This window comes from Adelges cooleyi, unplaced genomic scaffold (assembly GCF_023614345.1).
Source record: "Adelges cooleyi isolate 19-005CV unplaced genomic scaffold, UGA_ACOO_1.1 ACOO_flye_CR_arks_rails_tigmint_CR_PRNA_30, whole genome shotgun sequence".
Lineage (NCBI taxonomy): Eukaryota > Metazoa > Arthropoda > Insecta > Hemiptera > Adelgidae > Adelges > Adelges cooleyi.
In genome coordinates this window covers 10,293,792-10,310,195 of record NW_026095971.1, presented here as the reverse complement: position 1 = coordinate 10,310,195, position 16,404 = coordinate 10,293,792, and the positions used below count along the sequence as shown (strand labels likewise).

Sequence of the window (16,404 nt, the reverse complement as noted above, 5' to 3'; positions counted from 1 at the left end):
AGAACGTATAGAGAAAATTGTGTATAGTAGAGCGATGGCGAGTAAATGATAAGAAATCGTATTTAAACGGCGAATTCGTAAGAAGTTGATCAGTGAGATCCGAGTAGAACCAAATTAAAACGACAATGTGAGAAAAACATCGTGTTTATCGACGGTACCTAGACAACTGCCGCGTATATCACCTTGACAACCATAGCAAAATGCGCATCTCATTTTTGTTAGATCTTTTTGAAACTCCTTGGGTTTAAATCATGAACAACTTAAATCATGAACAACTTAAATTTTGTATAAAAAATATGCTGTATCGTACCCAGGCAGTAAAAAAAAATCGGATTATTTTTAAGGGAACCGAAAGCAAATAAAAACTAAAACGCAGAGTCACTTACTGAAGTGTCTACCGAACCGATTTCAAAATTTTTTTGTTTTGTTTTATAGTTTAATATTTTCTCTATTGAGGCTAAAAGGCTTAATTTTTATTTTTGTTTACAAAAAATATTTATAAGCATTTTTAGTTTTACTTTTTTCTAATACATCCAACTACTTTTTTAATCGCTAAATCAAAAATCGGCCTTTTAGCCCTTAAGAACTTTCAGCTTATAAGCTTTTAGAGGTCAAAACATATGAAAGAATGATAAAGAATAAAATATCCCATTTAAATGAAAAAAAAAATATTTTTCTGAGGTAGTTTTGTTGCGTTGCTCTGTCGTTAAAAAAAAAAGGGTGCTTGATGGTTGCACTTATTTTTATATTAAAACACTTATATATCCAGTGCCGGATTAAGCTTTTAGAGGCCCTTAGAAAATTCGGAATCAAGGCCCCTACAAATGTTCTCCTAATTGTTTGTATCTTGTATCAAAAATGACTCTTTTCTATATTAGCAATACACATTTTATAGTATAGATATAAATTCTACTTGAACCCTAAACCATAAAAATTATACACTTCTTGCGTACACGTGTTACGACAACGATGTTGTCATCTTCAGCGCTAACAACAGACTGTTATAGAAGTGTATAATTTTTATGGTTTAGGGTTCAAGTAGATTTTATATCTTTACTATATATTTAACCATAAGTTTGCTTAACAGTTTTTTCTAGAATACACACTTTAGCTTAATGTTAAATTTTATTGACTAATTATTAGTATTAAGAATTTTCGAAAATCGCCTAAAGTTTAGTTCTTAACAAATAGGACCATAGACCTATTGGATAATCCTACACTGAATAATACATCGTTTGTGTTTGACAAAAATTGTAAAAAATTGTAAAAGTATTTTGTAATAGAATTATAGTTATTTTAGTATTAGATTATTTTTAAAGTTATAAGAGTTTAAAAGTTGGGATGGGAGGGTGAAGTGCGATTGGGAAGTACGTGCAGATAAAAGTAATACTATACTTCACTTTTCCTCCTGCCCTAAACTTGAAACTTCAATAAATTAAAAAATAGTTATCCAAAACTGGTTATCGACCAGTCAACATTTTTAGTATATAATACATTAAGATTTAAAAGTTGCTATAAAAAAACTAAGTTGGAAAAGGGTAAAACAGAAAAAAAATTGTGAACACATTATTTAAAAAAATGTTATTTCTTATTAAACCCTGTTGTGTGGTTTCCGATAAAATTATCATCCTGTAATATATATATATATATATTATATATATACATATATATATATATGTATATTAGACTGGTTTAAAAAGCCTCCACAATGAAAAATTAGTACACCTCGTTGAAAAAAAATCCGATTTATTTTAGCCAGTTGCAAAGGCATTATTAATTTCCCATTTAAATAAACCACAAAATATACTAGATTTTTTTTAATTACACATTTCAATTTTAAAGACACATGATTCTGACATACGGCGTTTAAAAGCTTATAAAAAGTTCTTCGAGATTGATTATAACTGTAAATGAGTTTTGACAAGTAGTTTAGCCGATAAAACCCTCGGAGTATTGAAACAATAAAAGAATATCAGGTAAATAAGAGCTGAAATAATAAAATTAATTCGATACTTATCCAATTTTACGATTTTGAGGTTTTGGTATCCCTAGATACAGGAAAAAATAAGCTATTTTATGATAAAATCTCTAACGCGCTACCTCCATTGTAGAATAAATAAAAAATAAAACCTTCTATGTATTACCTACTACAAATCGTTTTACACGTTTTAATGTCTCCTGAACAATTAGGTTTAGCCAATGGGAGATTTTTCGTGGCGATATATTGAACACAAATTAAAAACCTCAAGAACCAGATCACTGAATTCACTATTTGTTTCTTGAAAATTCTACACTCGAATCGACAAAGGTATTCAATGTAGCCTTCAGCAACCAACGCAAACTCTCCGTTAGCTAGGATAAAATTAAAAAAAAAATGGCATTTCGCATAGCCCCTGGCGTAGCCGGGGAACGCAGCAATAAAGCTATATATTATGTATATATTTTGCCATGAAAATACATTTTAAATTCTTAATAAATAAATTATGACAAATAATTTAATAATTATATTTCAATAAATAAATAATTATGTTTTTGGTGGTCAGTATTTTCTTTTCACTTAAACTACTGACTAAAACGACAGTCTGTTTTTAATAAAAAGAATATACCAAAAAACACACAAATAATACATTTACTTAGGTTGGTTTTTATGATGCCAAACCTATTATTTCTTAGCTATAATATTTTTATTCTAGTACATTATAGATTATCGTTTTCATGTTTGTGTATATTTATACAGGTCCAAATTGATCAACATTTGCTCTGTCTAGTTTGCACGTCCACTGAAAGCATAACAAATATATTGTTTTCAAATGTCTTATTAGATTAATAATACTACAGTTTTTATAGTTTTCTGGCTTTTTTTTATAAATTTGATATAACATTTAACTTTTAAGTATAGTTTAGCCTGTATTTTTAGACTTAAGTTAAACTCTAAATTATTTTAACTTAATAAGTAATAATTTATTATAATAGATTACCAAAACTAAAATCCAAATTCTGTGATTGCACGTGTTTATTATAAATTTGTTGTAATCTCTATATTAAAAAAATTATTGAAAACTTGAATGGGGTATTGTATTTACATATGTGTATTTAAATAATTAATTATTAAATTTAATAAAAGTTGGGAATATCAATGGTACGTATTAATTTTGTAATTATTAATAATAATAAATATTATAAATTAAATTTCTAGTTACTAGTAACTAGTAAATTAAAATGCATGTTAATTTAGCTTAGTGACAAGTTTATTATAATTAATTAATTAGCTCTAGTTAGTTTGAGAAGAACGTAACGTTACCCATTTTGTTCGCTAATAATTTATTTTTGATTTTAGAATAATTACCTAAGTATTTTTTTCTATTAAAATATGAATTAGTTGTTGGAATAAGGAATCCAAAACAAAAGTGTATGCTTAATTATAAGTAGGTACCTCAATAATATTAAAGGTAAATTTGTCTAGATGTATAATTTCCAAGAATTCTCATTGAATAATAAAATATTTTTTTATGTGTGCCACTTAAAATAATTTTCATTTGATAGTTACGCTTACCAATTTGCTTTCTGGCTAGCTATACACTTTTGGCTAATTATGTCGTAGCTAGTAGCGTAGCCGCAATTTAGAATATGAGTGAATCCATTACGACAAAGTGTAACTGATGAACAATCTGGAGTTAACCTGTATACACTTCGGTGGTTGCAAAGGACTCCTGTATTTACCATACCTTAATAAAAATATTATTATTAGTAGAGTATACAAAGCAATTATTTAAATTATAATTCCATACTTGGAGGTATTTTTCTTAAGCTGTTAGTATATGAGATCCGAGCCGGAACAGCGTCACCGGCTGGTGTGATAGACGACGTTGGAATAAATTCAGTACTCGGTGAAGATTCAGCTGAAGATAACGACGTGGAAGAAGTGGTAGAAGACACTTCGGGTGCAACAGTAGTAGTTAGGTCAACTTCGGTTCCCGATTCTATTGGTTCTGGATTACTCGGTAAACCTTTGCAGTCAACCCGATATGGGTAATCACAGATTTTTAATTCCTGAAAATATTACGAATACATTTTATACAGCAGCCTAAAGTATATCGTTCAATATAATATAATGTATACTTCATTGTAATTTGTTCCACCAGGACAAACGAAGTCCACTGGTGTTCCAGCTACACAAACGTAAAAAGCACCACAATTTTCTTTACTACGGTAGGTGCCATAAGCATCTGGACATTGTGTATTATTAATGCCACCGCTACTTGAAGATTCTATAAAATAAGTTTCTATTAAATAATACAATCCATAATATGAATTGATTATTTATTATATTTTGTAGGATATTTTGAAGACATTTAAACTTATTTCTCTCTTTTGTAAAAATACTTAATGATGAAGTATCAATTATTCTCTGACCTGTAGCAGTAATGGGTTTTCCACCGCAGTCTACATTGGCAGGATAATCACAATATTGTTTTTCCGCATTGAACGCCAGTCCTGCAGGACATTCCTGCTCGACTGCTGTTTCGTCCCAACAATTGACGAATTTGTTACAAGAAGTTTCACTTGGAAATTGTCCTCTAGGTTCTTTACATTGAGATTTTAATGCATCTGTTGAAGGTGATGCAGTAGATCCAACTTCACTTTCGGGAAAAAGAGTAGTTGCAGCATTTGTAACGCCTTCAGGTTCCCCTGTAATTGATGGACCTACACATATTTGTTTTTGTTGAAAATTTATAAATCAAATATATCTAGTATTAATTATTTAAGTAGTATACTAACTAGTTGGAAATTCAGTTGGCAATTCGGGTTTTGTAGTTGTAGGTACTTCTTCTGGCTGTCCTGGATATAATGGTACACCTGGTGGCTGCTCTGATGGAACTTGGTTGTCGGGATATGCTGGAATTACTTCCGGTAATTCTGTTGAACTTTCAGGTGTGTAAGTTGTTGTTTCTGGTTTATCTGTCGAAATTTCAGGGGGCTGTGTCAGTTCTGGGATATCGGGTTCAGCAACACCTGGAGGTGGGATACCTGTGTCTACTTGTCCGGGAAATCCTGGAGGTTCAATGGTCACATACCCACCATCTTCTGGTTGAGATATTGGCGATGTCGACCCATCTGGTTGAGACGTTGTGACTTCTTCAGAAATTAACGGTTCGGGTTGTTCAGTCGTACTAGAAATGGGCTGCGGTGGGTATAGTGGCTGTTGGGGATATGGAGAAGGTTGTGGATATGGAGATGGTTGAGGGTACGATGGTGGAGGGTATGAAGGAGGCGGGTATGATGGTTGTTGGTAAGAGGGTTGTTGGTAAGAGGGTGGTGGGTAAGACGGTGGTGGATAAGAAGGAGGAGGGTATGAAGGGTAACCATATGATGGTGGAGGGTAGTACCCATTAGCAGGAACTTGTATCCATACACTGGATGGGGGTTGTCCCGCAGGTTGTGGTCCCTGGGCAACTGGTTGGCCATTAATTACGGCAATTTGCCATTGTTGAATCTGTTGACGTAAATATTCTTCGTATTCGCTTCTCAGTTTATCATCAACAGGCTTGGGTGGTTCTGGATGAAAAAATATTTAAAATTAACTCTAAATTAACTTAATAAGAATCTATAATAAAATATTATTTTATTAAAATTAGTGCAGTGACTAAAAGCTTAGCTGTGTTAATGTATCTTTAAATACATTTCAATATTCCATCGTTATAAGCAACCGGTCTCAAGAAAATATATTATATTGGCATCAAACAACCGGTTCAGGCACATAACGTCACAATAATATTTTTCTTTTTACATATATTTACACTAAAACATCCGATTCTAATGACATCGCGTTACCGCCTATAACCCATGTTGCAGATGTTGCTATTCATATAGTAAGATTATCGGTGAATGAACTCTATTAGGGAAATATTTTAAGAGGGCGTCGCACCGCCCATTTTTAAGGAGTAAAGTATAGGCAATTTTTTACAAAATCTTATTTTAAAGGTTAAACTGTGATGTGTAATAATTAGTTCAATAACTAAGACTCTATTTTGGTAGTTAATTTATTTTTTGGACTATCACAGCATCCTTGAAAGCAATTTAAAAATGTTTTTTCATCTCTACTTGTTTAAGCAGACTGAAAATAACTCGCTTAATTTTGGATTTAGAGTAAAGTCACCAATTATAAAATTAAAAGAAAACAATATTTCGGAGGGCAAGACGGTGCGTTTTTTCATTATTCTAAGTGAAGCGCTCAATACATAGTTTAGAAATAACGACTATTTTAACATTTTTAAATGACTATAACTTTTCAAAAATGAATTTTTTTAAACAAAACGCACCGTTTTGCCCTCCGGAATATTGTTCTCTTTTAATTTTATAATGGGTGCTTTTACTTTAAAACCAAAATTAAGCGAGTTATTTACAGTCTGCTTAAACATGTTTTTACCTCTGAAAATCACCGGTGCGACGCCCTCTTAACGCATAAGCTGATCGCAATAAAATATCTAGTCAGGTCCACTTTGAGACTTATTTACGAAAAATGATTGCTACATAATAATTTGATTTAAAGTATTTCATTATAATATTGTTCTCACAGTAAAAGATGAGTAATTTGTAGTTATGATTATTTAATAATTTAGATGATTTTAATTATTTGTACTTACCAAAACGGTTTAATTGGTAGTATCACTGATTATATATTTTTATTAAATCCCTATTGGTAAAAGCTAAAAAGTTATTATATTTTTATATTACAATACAATGTTAAAAGATATCTATAGTTTTATAGCTTACAACTTTTTTGATAGTTTCAAAAATCCAAATGGTTGTTAGTTGCATAAGAAATATGAGAATTCTTAAGATTAGACCTACACTTAATTGTAAGTTCTTTAACAGTTCAAACGGTAATTTCATTCTGAAGTACCGACTTGTTAAATGGATACTCGAGTCTACTCTAATAAAATAAAATGTGAGAGCAAACAAAAATGATTTACATTTATTTTATATTATTTTTAATTTAATTTTTAAGTTACTATAAATACTATTGACTATTGGTATAGTTGTGTCTTGTGATGATAGTGTTCGTTCATTGCGAGTCAAAGTGATTCGCAGCGCACGATATGCTATTGTAGAGTATTTTTTTTATGAATATTTTTATATTATATTTATTTTTACTACAATACCTACTACCCATATTTACAATTTGTTTTTCTTATTCTTGAGCTTAACTCTTAAGTGTAGTATAAACAGGCGTGAACACTAGTAAAATTCCGGTTGACAATTTGTCACATTTTTATTGGTTTTTAAATATGAAAGGGACATTGCACCTTGTTCCATAAAATTCTCTTTAGTAGTTTTTAATAATTATGTTATGTGTAAATATATTAATTTTTTGGATTCGGTTTTAGTTAATCGCTTACATTTCAACCAAAATAAGTTTAAAAGTATAAACTCCATGTCCATCAGTGTCATACATTAATTTAACTACGTGTCATAGAAGGTAGGGATTTGAAATACATTTAAAATACGCCAATGGAGTGTGCCCCCCGAAAAGTTACTCGCAAGTTATGTCACAAACGGTAAGCACTATGCGCGCGGCGAATAACATTATGGCAACTTTTACAATATCTTCTTGACAGCTTTCTAGACTTGTCGCGACATATCCGTTCAACGATCACTTCTGCAAATGGATAAAATCGCCAATGTAACAATTGATGTAAACTTGTACCTACTCACAATCAGTCCGACTGCAATACATATCGTAACCTTGTTTAACACTGTTTAGCGTAGTGGCTAGTGCGCTTGCGGTTCACATTTGATTTGCAACACACGCGGTTAACCTGGTGGCCCCTTTGGAAACGACACAATCGCGTCACGGGGACGAGACAAGATTTTAATCTGGCTCATTATTGTCTTCGGCGTACACGGCCCGTCTCAAATGTTGTACATGGAAACTCTGCGGAATCCGGAATGAGCCTATACACGCTGTACACAACACGTATACTTGTATATAGATATCTAGATATAGTTGTACATAGGCAAACGATCGGACTGTATTATATTATCGTTGCTGTAAACATCGATACGACTGGCGATTGTGTTTGTTCTGATTTACGAGTCTGGTTTTATATAATTCGCAAACAACAACAACGATCTGTGTTGATCAATTAAATCTAAATCGGTCTACGTCGATCTCAGTCGAAGGGTAACGATCTATATCGGTCTACATAACAAAGTCGAAGATTTATAGCGCGGAAAAAAAACCTTTAACGCAGAAATACGTGTCTCCGTCCCCACAATCTTCCGTACAAAGCTATTTGATATTTATGTAGTCATCTCCAGTTAAAATCGTATTCGATGGGTTTTATATATATGCGCATAGCTTAGCAGGTATTGAAAAACAACCGAGCTCGACCAGCCTCATAACAATCCAGCGAACATGTAAGTAGTATCCGTTGAGCAGGAGCAATGAAATCGCGAGTGACATAAAACTATATTATTCAGTCGGTTTAAATGTCGTAAAACAGCATCTTCCACAATAAATAAACTTGTAAGTTTTCGCCTTCGGTGGAATGTAATACGCATAATATTTCGTCATCGGTCATAACCTATAGGCACTGTAAACGTTACACACTAGAGTTGGATAAAATTTATGATCACGTCGTATCCAAAATGTGTTGATAATTTACTACTATATCTTCGTACGGTTATTCTACGATTTCGAGAGTTCGTGAAAACCGTGTAATCGATACGGTTTTTTAAATAAACAGCAGGGTGACTTGATAAATTAGTGATGTAATAATGTAACCGCTCATTATCGTGTTTAGACTGTTATTATTTATTAAGTAGCGTGACATAAAGTATAATAATTATGCGGTGCGTGGATTCACGGGCATGCTGTATCGTTGTTTTTAAAAGACAATAACAAATTCTGATAGGAAACTACGTTTTTTTAATGTATATCAAGTTGAACCGAGAACGACCTGAACGAGAATTGAGTTTTTTTTAAATAATAAGAAAATTTAATCAGATACAGTATTTAATATGGATTGCTGCTTGCTCATCTTGTGGTTAGATTATACATAATTGCCTGATGGTGGTGCTTTGAAGCGACTGTTGTCTGGTCTCTGTTTCTCATACATAGTTTGCGGCTTTTATTATAAGTTATTGTTTTTTGACCGTCGATTGTCCTAAGTAACATAAACGAGTTTAACGCAGCAATTAAATCCTGTATAGCTGCATCGGTGGTATGCAGTATGCTCGTATAGCATACTCAATACTGTTTCAACGGGATGGCAGCAACCGTATGGGGCGACCATAACGTTTATTTGCCACCAGCTCGTGAGATAATTGCACAAGTCGTCTGAGAATTTCACACCGGCGGAATGCGTCGAAAAATTAAATTCTCGAAGTGTCACGGACCTGATGAACCAGCGATGTCGTGCGGTACAGATGTTTTGATTTGCGACATCACCGGATGCATGTCCGTTATTATTATTATTTTTGCCGTTGTTATGATATTATGATGACTGGTGAATTGCGCGAAAAGAAGAAGAGGACAAATAATAAGGGAAAACGGAAGAAAATTACCCGTATAGGTACCGGCGGTTATTAAAATGCGTGAAATTAAGACGTCTCAATTAGGAAAAATAATAATAACGTTGCGATTGTTGCAATTCCTCGGTGTGACTATGTCCGTATATACCGTGGTGTATTATTATACAGTTCCATTTAGTGGTCACGGTCGGCCAAGTACCCACCCGTGTACATGCACTAAAGCCGTTGTGTTTGAGTATGACGTCCGTGCATGGGTGCAATATTGCTGATTTGTATGCCCATCGGAAACGGCCTAGATACAATTGGTGTACAACAACGTGAAACTTTCGGCGAAAATATAAAAATATGGAAAAAATTATTTTAATGTCTCGTGCGATATACGTGTGATTAAAAAGGTGAGGATATATTAAATTACATTAAAAAAGGTTTTAGAAAGTTAGACGTGATTAAAATACAAGAGCCGAGTTCAGCATTCCTTGTGGGCTATGGGCTATGGCTTGCAGGTTGTAAATGTGTCGAGCAACTAAACAGATACAACAAGCCGACTACCGGCATTATAAAGTACACCTACACCTATGTTTGAATGTTGCCATGTACATATACCCGCAATATCGATATATTTATAAGTGGGCAGCAGGAGTGGTCACTATGGTATACATTTTGTTTTTAGATTGTAACTACAGTAAGGAGCTATAGTTATCCAACGGATGTGTCGCGTTGATCACAAAAATAAAAAATGTATACGTTTTGCAAAACTTAAATTGGCTAACAATGACTAATATCTATTTCTGCGTAAATAACGGTTTAAAAAAACGATTTATATCAAATAAACGACTGTTAGTAAAAAATAATATGCTTTTTATACACAATAGAGATATTATAATTTATACTGGTATAACTTATACCAATTTATAATTAGCATATGCCGCCCGCGTGAATCATTTCGGCCATTTTGTTTGTAGACAATCTGTGTATTTATATATATGTACATGTGAATTTTTTATACATACATATATAAACATTGATAATAACGTCTTCAAACAAAATAGCCGAAATGATTCTCTGTTATCGGCCCGTCGCTCAGAAGTGTCCAGGGCCTGCTATAACATAACACATTGCTACAAGTTTAAATTTCGCTATGATGGTGCTTTGATATCTTACATTTTGCTTTTCAAGATTTATAACATAGCGTGTAAAATATATTGGTATACATTTATAAAATTACATGTTCTGTCAATCAATGTTGAATAAAAATATTCGATGGCTGGTTTCAATGTATTACTTTTAAGACAAATTAGCTTTATCATCGACGTTATGCAATGTATTGTAAAACGGCATATATATTAGAGGTACTTAAGAGCAGATTACACGCATGTTTTAGATTGAATGCGGTTTAGACTTTAGGAATAGCTATTACTCGTTTTACGGTCGATTTATATATTTTTTCACTTACGGTTTTGATAGGTATAGCCTAAAGCCTACGTTAATCTTTTTATGAATCGGACGCATGTTTTACGATGGGATATAATTATAGCTTTAATGATTACAAAACGTTTTTAATTTTGTTTACAAACAACTTTTAACAACTGACACGGTACGGCGGCGGAATCTGACAGCTATTACAATATTATTACATGAACGCGCATACTATTAAACCAAAACGATCGCCTCGTTCATCTTTGTTAAGATTTAATGCATTTCATAGCGGAAAACATTGCACGTTGAAACTTTAAATAATTTCTGGCGCACGTCGCTCGATACTGGACACTCGGAAGGATTGGACACTGCCCGAAGATAAGTAGTTAACGTTTTATTTACACGTGTTTGGCCCTTAAACGGAATACAACTAAATTCAACACATGGACGAAACAGGTGCGTTTGGTCTCTCCAAGACAGACCACGGGAAGCCGTCTTCCCCTCCTTCTCCTTATAATGGAGTTATGTAACAAATCGCGCCGCTTCGAAGACAGTATAGTAAATGCGTTTGGCGTTCAAAACGTATTGGTCGTTAAACTATGCAGTAGTTGTTATTAAATCAGTTTGTGCATTGCGGCTATTAAAAAAAAAAATCAACCGGGCACGTAAGACTAGCGCACACAGCTATCGACCCCGTGGGAATGGTAAATGGTTTTATTGGGATATCGTTTGTCTCACAGTTTTTATTTCGTTCACATTTTGTATATAAAAATATGATTTTTCTATATAGCGTGGCGAGTGTTTAAAAAGCAAATCTCGAAAAAAAGGCGGCTAATAGGTGATTTGAACGTGATTCGAATGATCTGGACGAGGGAAAAAATTGATAAAATAGGCCGCGGTTTGGCAGAGACTTTAACGCGACTACCGGTGTTTTGGCACATTCGCGGACAGGCAGCATATTGTAGGTAGTGGCTTCTCACCATCAATCAAATCGTACACATACATGTAATTTAATAAAACATTCTTGTCTCGTTTTTGTGTGTGTGTGTGTGTGTGTGAACTACGGACGGCCGAGCTGACTCCGCCACGACCAATAAAATCGTGCACGACTTACCTCGCGGTGGGAAAAGTCTGGGAACATTATGCGTTAACTAAAGAGAAAAACATTTTTTTTTTTTATTAATAACAAGCGGTCGAGGGGTGAGATGAAAAAACGTTTGAGGCGACGCCGATGCGCCGATGCGCCGACGACAGAAGACTATGAGGAAAAACTTTATTAAGCAGCAAATGCTGCAACATAACATCCGAAAGGTCGGTTTGAGTTATTTTATTAGCTAGAGTTGTTTGTTTCTGTCCTTACGATGGTATAAGCTATTTGTTTTATTTTTTTATACATCCAATTTTTAAAGTAGGTTTTAATGTAATAAATTTTTTTTTTTCCAGAACATATGTAGGTAATTTTTTTCTCGTTTCTCCGACGTTGACCGTAGATAGACGTCTCGTTTAATTTATTTATTAACGTTTGCGCGGATTAGTCATTCGAGACGATGAACGAACCAAGACCGATTAAACACATCGTAGCCCATGCTACTATATTATATTGTTGTAGAGTTGGTTTGCTGTCATCGTTTAGATAGACTGCAATATTGTCATTTGTCCCACTATTCGGACGGGCACCTTATAATATTTATAAGCAATGGTCGTTGGCGTTAGCAAAATAAGTTGATTAAAAAACATGCGATTTCGAGTTAACGGTGTAAAAAGAAAACAGAGTACTCATCTCCAATCATATTTTATAATTGATTACTAACTTAATCGAGTAACTCGCTGTATTCGTCTTCTTTGTGAGAGACAAGGTTCTCTTAAAGTATAAGTTTTTAATTTATAATGATAGAATTTTTCTTTAGTGTTAGTGGAATAATGACTATCGATTATATACACAAATCTTTTTAACTTTGAACTTTTTGTCTTAAATCTTGAAAAGTAAAAATAGCTTCACTAGATTATAATAAACATTTCAATTTATTAACTGTAATTATTTCTTGTTATATTTATATTTTCAATTTATTTCTAACGATGACGCCGTTCAATGATCAAATATGGGGTTGGATCTATAAGCTACGATGGTTAAGTAAGAATGATGGGCTCAAAACTTGAAAATTAATTTACGTGTTTAATTTATACACTGACTGTATTAGCCATTAATGTAATGACGATAGCGTGTTTCGATAATGTGATGACCGTTGTTATTGCGGTTAGCTGCTTTCAGTATGGTAAGTATAGACGAAACTATTTGATATAAGGTCAGCGAACGGCCTTGTTTGTGACAGTAAACAGCACATCCAAAACATTAACCGCGCTTTACGCCGATGGGTGCAATAAGAGATAGCTAAAAGTTTTGATCCGCAGTTACTACAAATAGGAAATCTAGGGTTACATTTTTTAGTGTGAATACATTATTTTTATTATTATGTAGATAGATGCAGAATGTGATGTTTGAGATTTACGATTGAAAACCGCTATATAAAACACGAGTGATGAGTGTTATAAACCCTCATAAAGTACGAATGTAAATGCTTACAAAATACCGTGTCCGTTTTCAGTTTTACTATTTCAATTCCTATTTTTTATCTTCGATGCGGAGCTAAAGGTAATGTTTTTACAATGATGTGTTTTTGTTTGTCTAATTATTTTGTCTGGACTCACGATATCTTCAAGCCACTGAACCGATTTCTTCGTGTAGCAACACTATAGATCAGAAATCGTATCTGTAAGGTACTTTATTGGATAAAATTTTTTAAAAATTTACCCCTTCCTCTTCAAAATTGAGAAAAACACCAAAAGTGTTCACCTATTTTTCAATTAAAATTACGGCCCTCCATAATTTTTAAAAAAATTGTCGAATGGTCCCAAATTTGTATAGAATGTTCTTTAGATATAGTACTATCGACGAAGGTTAACAGACTAAAAAAATATCATAAACCCGTTTTCCTAGAAGGGGTGGAAACGTTTTCTTTATTTCACTTTTTTAGGTGAAGTTTAGGGTTTTAGGTCAGAAAATTAGACCTTAGGTAGATCTAGAATGAGATTTATAACATATACAATTTTCACAAAACTCTGTAGTCGAACTTTTTTTTATTTAGGAAAACTCGATAAATTTGGAGAAATTACACTTTGACAGTTTGTCAGTTTCTAAGTTGCTAAGTGTGTATGAATCAACAGTCAAAAAGTATTTAAAATTTTTTATTTTATTGTTTATTACGATATTTACCTAACAATGGCAGTAAATTACTAAACAGACGACACTAATCGTATAGGGTGGAATTTAGTATTAAGTAAAAATGGTTTTACCAATATTCGTATTTTTACCATTACAGATTCGCACCGAAGCGTTTATTTAAAGTAATTTTATCATTATCAGTTGTAATAACTCATTTAGACATAGGACCTCTTTCACTGCAGTACTGGTTTTTTTTCTAATGGTTTTTATAAAAACAAAGTCTCGGTTGTAAATTTTTAATTTACTTCCAATACTTTCGAGGCTTCAATGCCCGAATAATATTATACGGTTAAAAATAATAGGTATATTTGTTATTTACCATATTTTTCAATTTTAATAATATTTGTTTTTGTATGAATGAATCAATGAACTATGAAATAATGTCAGTCAAACTAAAACACACATTTATATTTTGTTAATTAATCGAGTATATAATTATTGTATGTATTTTTGGAGGATAAATGGCGAATGTTGTATAAATATTGATAAAGTAAATACATAGGTAAACAACATTTAAACAGCAATTTAAAGGAATCACATTACTGCGAAACTACAGGTACGTATTTTCTGACAAAATATTGATGATTGTCATCAATATTTTGTCAGAAGTTACATACGATGTATTTCTACCGTTATTATTGTTTTGTTTTACATCGTATCAGAATTATATTAATGTTTTATTCAATTTAATTTTTTTATTCCGAAAATAATAATATTAATAGCACTGTTGATCATTTATTAAACGATGCTTTAAATATTTGTTCATTACGTATTAAGCAATTTTGTTGCGGTATATTTTGATATGCAGTAGCATTGATTCATTTTAAGGGGTATCGTCATAAACACTGTCGTCAATCATTATTTTAATGAAAAAGTATATTATTTTATATGAATAATTAATTATAAAAATATAAATACAAAACCACAAATCAAAGTAAAAAGTATTAAAACTTTAAGGTTAATAATGTTGTTCACTCGTATTATTTTTTATTGTTTTTTATGTATAAATCGATAAAAAATATTGTTGTTTGTCTGTTTGATCGGTTTTACTAAAAAGCTCACTGCATTAAAAAGAACCTTTTGGTAGGTTTTTCTTTAAGGATTATTAATTCACTAAATGGAAGTATTTGGTTTTACATCGTTTGCATTGAGCGGCAGCGCCGATCGTTCCCGACGTAAATAAAAATCTAACTCCCAATACATCATAACGATATTCATATAGGTACTCACTTCTAACGACTTGCTTGGCGGGCGCCGGCTTTTTCTTTTGGACTACAGCGGCTTCCGGCTTCTTGGTTTTTGACGGTGCAGACTTGCTCTTGGCCGACTCTGCTTTAGCTTTAGACACGTGCACCTGGCGCACCGGAATGTGCTGTTCGTCCGAATACCTGACCAACCCTCTGGTGGACTTGGCCGCGGCACCGACCGACAAGCTTTGCGCGGCTGCCAGCAGCACCGTCGCGGCGAAAACGGGCAGGCTATTCGAACGCATGGCGCAACGCTGTGGATGTAGTGCAAACGAATGTCGTCAATGGTGTACTGTTTGTGTCGTCTGGTCTGCACGTCTGGGCGGAAGCGGTTGGTACGGACTTGTCGACCGATACAGTTCGATGTGGTCCAGTGTCATGGTCGAGGATGCGTTTTTATATTCCATCGCCGGGCCCGGTCCGCCCCACCTGGCCGTGACCTAAACCTTGTCTCCGTTTGGCACCATCCCCGCAAACCCGTACCAATTACGTGACCGTCGACCACCGCGTGTATAGATCTTTCGACGCGATAGTCTAGATCCTATACCTATACCTAATACACAAAACGGCATCGATCGTATACGTATGTGTACGCGCTCCATAGTTATTCGGAAGTGTCGCTTAATGCTGCGTGTAAGCACGTTCGTGTTGTACATCGTGTCCATAAGCATATTCGATATTAGTCGACATCAATATTACATTTGCACGGAAGTCTTTAAGCTAGAAACGCACACGTGCGCATTCGCTAAAAAAAAACTGTACTTAGGTCCTAATATTGTATATTATTGAAAATATAACAATTTTAATTAAAACCCACCCGACAAATGAGTCTATTACCTTAATTAGGTATTAAATAATTAAATAGTCTATTACCTCACCTCTTGACCTAATTTTCTTTTCGGTCGAACTCTATTGCCGGGAACG

At 33.5% G+C, this 16,404-nt stretch overlaps 1 protein-coding gene across 2 annotated transcripts; it reads right to left on the bottom strand.

Moving 5' to 3' along the window:
* Positions 1-2,380: 2,380 nt before the first annotated feature.
* On the bottom strand, positions 2,381-15,859 carry LOC126838209 (uncharacterized). 2 transcript variants are annotated; one of them, XM_050572422.1, is made up of 8 exons: positions 15,464-15,859; positions 5,029-5,556; positions 4,780-4,959; positions 4,414-4,704; positions 4,120-4,268; positions 3,789-4,050; positions 3,554-3,725; positions 2,381-2,780 (listed from the first exon to the last, which is right to left on the bottom strand). In XM_050572422.1, the coding sequence occupies exons 1-8, from the start codon at positions 15,723-15,725 to the stop codon at positions 2,765-2,767; spliced, it is 1,860 nt and encodes a 619-aa protein (XP_050428379.1). In that variant the 5' UTR covers positions 15,726-15,859; the 3' UTR covers positions 2,381-2,764. The 2 variants fall into 2 exon arrangements, with proteins under 2 accessions (XP_050428379.1, XP_050428378.1); XM_050572421.1 differs by having other exon boundaries at positions 4,780-5,556.
* Positions 15,860-16,404: the final 545 nt, after the last annotated feature.